A 6801-nucleotide genomic window follows, 5' to 3' on the forward strand; every position below is an offset into this window, starting at 1 on the left:
GTTGTGTCCACTTGTGTCCGCCTGTATCCCCTCATTTCTAGAAGTTTTATATAGAAATAGCACTGTGTCCAGCTGTGTCCACCTGTAGCCAGCAAATTTTATAAGTTTTATATAGAAATTGCGTTGTGTCTTCTTGTGTCCGCCTGTATCCCCTCATTTCTAGAAGTTTTATATAGAAATAATGTTGTGTCCAGCTGTGTCCACCTGTAGCCAGCATATTTTATAAGTTTTATATAGAAATTACGTTGTGTCCACTTGTGTCCGTCTGTAACACCCCATATGCAGAAGTTTTATATAGTAATAACGTTGTGTCCAGCTGTGTCCACCTGTAGCCAGCATATTTATCAGTTTAATATAGAAATTACGTTGTGTCCACTTGTGTCCGCCTGTAGCCCCCATATTCAGAAGTTTTTATATAGGATTAGAACTGTGTACAGCTGTGTCCACCTGTAGCCAGCAGATTTTTAAGTTTTAAATAGAAATAACGTGTCCAGCTGTGTCCGCCTAAATCACAAGTTTTATATAACACTGGGCTACTGTAACGACTATAATCATGATAATAGACATTGATTGTTTATCTGTTTATATAGTTATATATATGCGTGTCCATGTATCCCCGGACACAAAATGCATGCTAACTATATTTTGCACCGAAAATAGGACATATCTAAATCACATTGTTGAGAAGTAATTTATTTAGGCGCTAATTATAAAAAAAAAAACAGCATTCACAGTTCGGTTAAGCCAAGTTGTAAAATTTCGGCAGATATTTATTTAGTCACTACTTTTGCCATCCTCAAGCCAAAGTTCTCCAGTGGTAAATAATCTATTTTGTCACTTCTTTTTTGGATTATGATTTTGAAGATTGTTATGATTACTGTTCGGTAATTTTGTTGTTACCCTTATTTAAAGTATTTATCGAGATACAGCTACATACTGTAAACAAATACATGTACAAGTCTACTTGAAAACAGAATGTCCATATGAATTTGGCATCTTAGCAATGAAAATTTTCCCGTTGACTTTTGGATCTATATACCACAAGTTTTCTTCAAGTTCATTTACCAACAAAAGTTTGCATTTATCACAAGCGGTAGAAGTAAATAGATATTTTCCAGCCCTCAACTCCCCAATACGGTACTCTGTTAAATATAATGGAATTACAAGTGCAAATATAAGTTGAGTTTGTTCATGAAAAATAAAATATTTTACTGAACAAGCAATTCCACGTTTAGTTAAAAAGGTGTTGCAAATTCGTCTTTTCATGCGGGTATAAGAGCCAGAATACATTTTTTTACCATTTAACATTACCCTATCCACCTTTTTAATACAAGATGTATCACTTAATCCCAATTCTTCCAGAATAAAGTTTGTATTTTCATCCTTAGGCACTTCTGTTATTGCACCGGCTATTTCACAGTTTGCAACGGGTTTAAGATTCTTCCAGTTTTTTCCTTTAAAGATTAATGGAAGATTGTTTCGCAGCAGTGCCTGAGCCTCCTTAATTTTCATCACTTGTTTGGTGACATCTCCAGTTCCATGTACAGTTTTGGTAATCATGGAGTTGCAATCCTCAAACGGAAAACAGCTCCAACTCCAGAGTGGACCCAACACTCTAACATATTCAACCATATGCATTCCAATATTGTGGACATTTAGTCCACAAGATCCAGCGGGTTATAAATTGCTAAAGTTCCTGAAGAATGCATCTAGCAGAATGTGTGCTCTCTGCAGGTCATTTTTTGATATTTTGTCACCCAGCAGAAAATAAACACCTTCAGCGAGACAAGCAAAATGTTCAAGGTATTTATTAGGCAAAATTCCCTCTACACATGGAATTCCATAATAAATTAACCACGCTTGCAATTCAGTTGCTTTAAAATGTGTATAGTTTTTCTCCAGGTCCCTAGGAAGTCTCTCCATACTTTCAGGGGGTTTTATCGAGTTCAAACGTTTTGAAATCAACTTCACCTTGTCACCAATAAAATACTCTTTTTTACTTTCAGTAGAAGAAAACCATTTGTATAGAAGGGTTTTGGTAACTCCTAACAAAACTCCATGCATATAATCTGGCGGGGTGCCACTGACAATATCAAAGTTTTTCAAATCCAACAATGGAGATGTACCCTTAAATCCCTTAATTCTATTTCTTTCTGTACCCCTTTCCATGGCAAGCTTTACTCCAGCTTGATTCCGATTTGGATACTTCTCTGCTGTTTCCCTGTAAGGAAAGCACCTACTTGTACCTTTTCCCTGTTTCACTGTCTTCCCAGGTTCTTCACAGGTAATACAAGAATCACTACCATTATATTGAGTCATATTCAAAATGGCTGCCTTAGCAGGCAAATCATAAATTCCACATATCACTTTCAATTTTACAGTGGTCTCTTCACCGTTTAATTTTTCAGTAATACCAGTATCATACAAGTCATTCATCAATTTACAAAAGGATCCAATGAATGTATTAAATGGAGGTTTTCCCTTCCCTTGCCAAATCCCCGCAAGGATCACATTTTCCCTGGCAAATCTAGCACATGGATTTAACTCGTTTACAGCCATAAATATTGGCCAAAGCTGAACTTTAGAAGATGAGTATAGGCTTACACCATCTGTATTAATAACTGCTGTTAGATTTGTGTTGTCAGTTCCATTTAAGAAATCATTCTCTGACAACAATTTTCTATAAAGCGATCCATCAGTTATGTCGGTGATTGTTTCATTGTCTTGTAAATAACGATTCCTAATATAGTTCTTATTCTTTAGTACATCCTCCCAAATACCTGAAATTAAAAATATCATGTCATAAACTACGAAAGGATAAACATGTATATTAAAGTGTATGTTCCAGCAGACCTGTTGATAAAGAATGTGTAATAACTATACTAAAGTCTGTTTCACATTTTGCCATTTCTAAGAACATCAAATACTGTAAATTGAATATATCACATTGAAAATTTAATTTAGCTATAATTCCGGCAACTAAATTTAGTGACAACATGCTTCCTCCTCTTTAGCTTTCTCGGTACTCATGTGGAAATTGATGATTTTTGGACAAAGTTAAAGTTCTTGATAAAAGCAAAATTACCTATTTCCAGTAATCTCACTTAAATAATTTTTCTATACAATATTAATATGCATAAAACTAAATGAAAGAAATTAACACAACTTAAAGTATTTAACTTAGGAGGGTGTTCCGTGGAACACGTGTTTCGCCTGCCAATGGCATTTAAGTAACCTTTCATATTTATTAAATCAAAATTTATATTTAATGAACGGCTGAGCAAAAGGATTGATTAAATGAGCTGTTCTGGCTAAGTGAGCCTCTAAAATCAGAAAAATCAAAATTTAAAGCATTAGGTGCGCAACTTAATCCGTCAAGGAAGATATCCTGAAAGTTTGGTTGAAATATGACCTACAGCTGTGAAGAATTGTTTAGTGAGCTATTTTGGCTCCGTGAGCCTCTGAAATTGGAAACAATAAAAACTTAAAAACATTAAAACATTAGGTGCACAACTTAATCCCTCAAGGAAGATATCCTGAAAGTTTGGTTGAAATATGACCTACAGCTTTGAAGAATTGTCAAAATGAGCTATTTTGGCTCCGTGAGCCGCTAAAATCAGTGAAATCAAAATTTAAAGTATAAGGTGCCAGGGTAGGAAATTCGCCTATAAAACATGTTATTACCAGCCCTGATTTTGAATTTTACATATATTTGCTATATAATCCAGTGGCGGATCCAGAACTTTTTATTAGAGGGGGCCCACTGACTGACCTAAGAGGGGGCCCACTCCAGTCATGCTTCAGTGATTCCCTATATAATCAACCAAATTTTTCCACGTAAGGGGGGGGGGGGGGGCCCGGGCCCCGCGGGCGCCCCCTGGATCCGCCACTGTAATCAGTCAAAATCTGCTAAATATTAGCCAGCCCTGCCAAGAAATTATTAGTCACGGACTGGCGGTCAGGCTAGTATTTCCAACTCTGAAGGTGCACAACTAGACCCCATAAGCAAGATATCCTGAAAGTTTGGTTGGAATCTGACAAACAGTTTCGGAGGAGATGCAGATACAAAAGGTGACGACACCAACTGACGGAGACGACGACAACGACAACGACGAAGTACGACGGATAGTGATCCCTATGTATCGACTCTGCTTTCAGCAGGCGACACAAAACTGTGACTCTATGTCCAAAAATACTGAAAATCCCCATTTTCCCACATGAGGGGAGCGAATCCAAAATATACAAAAATTGCCAGAACATCATCTTAATGTAATTTCATATAAATTTCAATATTTGCATCTCACTTATTTTCTGAAAATTAAGAAATGTGAGAGACTCAGCTCTGTGAAATGTACTTTAACAGACCTATACCATGACAGTAAAACATTACCCTTCCGGAGCACCTGTGTTCACTCCCAGTTTTTGGTGGAGTCTGTGATGTTCAATTTGTTTTTGGTTTGCGTGTTTGCATGTTTTGTCTTTTGTCTCAGTCTTTTGTAGACCAGGTGCTGTCCCTTGTCTCAATGTTTTCGTTTTTCGGTTGCTCTTTAGTAGGGCTGCAATGATACACCTACTCCACGATACAAGAGTGACGATAGGATACGTATCGCCATACTATTTCATAGGAATATTTCATGAATTTATGCACATGAAAAACAGAAGACTTCTTCAGTTGTTACCTGAATTTCATAAGGGTTTCGTTCAGCATGCCTTGCTTTTTTTTTAAGTAAAAATACTATAAAAAGCAATACTAAATATGTCTTTTTTTTAAAAATGTTTTTGCATATATTGTAGTTTTAAAATTTTATTTTGAGCTTTATTGTGAATGTATCATCAACCTCAGTTCTTATGATTAAATCGCGATACTTTTTTTTAAGATATGATATGTATAGTAACAAACTGTGCCTATTCACTAAAGTTAAGTTTATAATACATACACATTGAATAGGGCATATTAGTTACCTGGCGACTGAAGTAAGTTCTTTAATTGTCTGTTGATGTTGGCCATGACAAAACTTGCTCTTGGCTGCTTTACTTTATTCAACATCTTGAAGCGGGGATTATTACACTTTCCACACCTTACAGTGTCTGTGTCAGCTGGAAACAATTCAAAACAACTTTCACAGTAATGGAATTCATTTGCAAAGTCATCGTCCAGATATTTCCATAAATGCTCATACTGTATATTTTGTAAACCTTTACAGTCAGGGAATACAGTTTTGAAGGTTTTTAAAATGTCTTTACAACCACTTCCTGGAATGCTGTTTCTTAAAAAACAAGCCAAAATTTCCATTTCAGTGTTTTTCACATCAAATTCTGATTCAGCTGATGTCTCGAATTCCTGATCAGTTGAATTCTCAGAAAAGTTGGTATCATCGTCATCAGATAATATGCTTCCAGTTGAAATGTCATCATCATCAGATAAATTACTCAAAAGGTCATAATCTGAACAATTTTCACTACTGTAACTGCTGTGGTCATCATTATCCTCATTTATGTTATTTTCAAAACCTTCTACAGCTATCAGGGTTTCTAAAAACAAAAGAAGATAAAACATAATTCAAAGATCACACTGTATGCTAGTCTGAATTTCCTCTGACTCACAAGATACCGTCTGGTATCGCACTTCAAACACTTCGTATACATTTATTTGACATGCACTAAGGACCTACCCTGTTGATATTGAAAGTTCAATGATTTATCTGTTTGCTGATACCAATTTTAATTGTCTTTCTCTTATTTCAACGACGCTTTGGCTCATCTTTTCCTCGGCATCGTGTATTTTGACATTACTTTCACTTTGTAGCTGTATTTAGAATATTTGAATCATGTGACTCATGACGTTGCTTATAGACTTTTTCGTGGTTTATTTTGTTTGATTTCTAACATTGGCGGCATCTAAAAATAAACCACGAAAAAGACTGTAGCTCGCATCATGAGAAAATATCCTGTCATGTGATTCAAATATTCTACTGACGCAAGCTATAATCCTTTTCATGGTTTATTTTTAAATTCTGCCAACTTTCGTCGAGGGCGAGACAATTAATATTTTAAGAATACATGTTAAAAGAATCTTTTCACTCAGGAATCTATTTGTGAAGTGAAGAATATTAAAATCAAACCTACCTGACTGGCTTTCCATTTCTGTATCACTAAAATCACGAGAACTGTCTATACAGATTTGTTCACTGTGCTGCTCATTAAAATCAAATGAACTGAAATCTGAAAAAGTAAAACCAAGAACAAAATCAAATAATTTTAGGCACCCTCTTTAACATGAATTTGTGATGAATTCCTTACACTTTAACCATGCCTCTGCAATAACAAATGATGCAAGATACATGCATTTATCAAAGTGTCTCAACTGTCAACGAACGAAACTGTAGATTTCAACATGTTCAAATATACTGAATCCTTCTGCAAGTTTCAAAGAAATTTAGCATATATTTTATATGACAGAGAAATTCATCTCTGCATAATTCAAATCTGTTGAAATCCAATTAATCAAAACTCATAATGCAAGAAATTTACCAAAGTTGGAAATGAAATATATACAGATCCAATGATCCATTATGCAAACATTTAATTCATGTTGTTCTTCTTCTACCATGTCTACAGGTCAATCCCAGACATGTATGACTGTATTTTATAAAAAATAATGAATTTTAATCTTCCTTCAGGAAATATAGCAAATTAAGAACGAAAATCTTCTGTATTCCTTAATAACTGTTGTTCTTCTAATGCCATATAATTTGTATATTTGGTTATTAGGATACTTTAAAAAAATATTAAGTCTGGGAA

The 6801-nt window shown here is 35.1% G+C and overlaps 1 protein-coding gene across 1 annotated transcript; it reads right to left on the reverse strand.

Moving 5' to 3' along the window:
* Positions 1-669: 669 nt before the first annotated feature.
* LOC139505745 (uncharacterized) lies at positions 670-5329 on the reverse strand (the record flags this gene model as incomplete). The annotated part of the gene is given in 2 exon segments (XM_071295215.1): positions 670-2780; positions 4963-5329. Coding segments are annotated over 2 exon segments (1434 nt in total). The 5' UTR covers positions 5294-5329.
* Positions 5330-6801: the final 1472 nt, after the last annotated feature.

The sequence above is a fragment of the Mytilus edulis genome, unplaced genomic scaffold (genome assembly GCF_963676685.1).
Source record: "Mytilus edulis unplaced genomic scaffold, xbMytEdul2.2 SCAFFOLD_1808, whole genome shotgun sequence".
Lineage (NCBI taxonomy): Eukaryota > Metazoa > Mollusca > Bivalvia > Mytilida > Mytilidae > Mytilus > Mytilus edulis.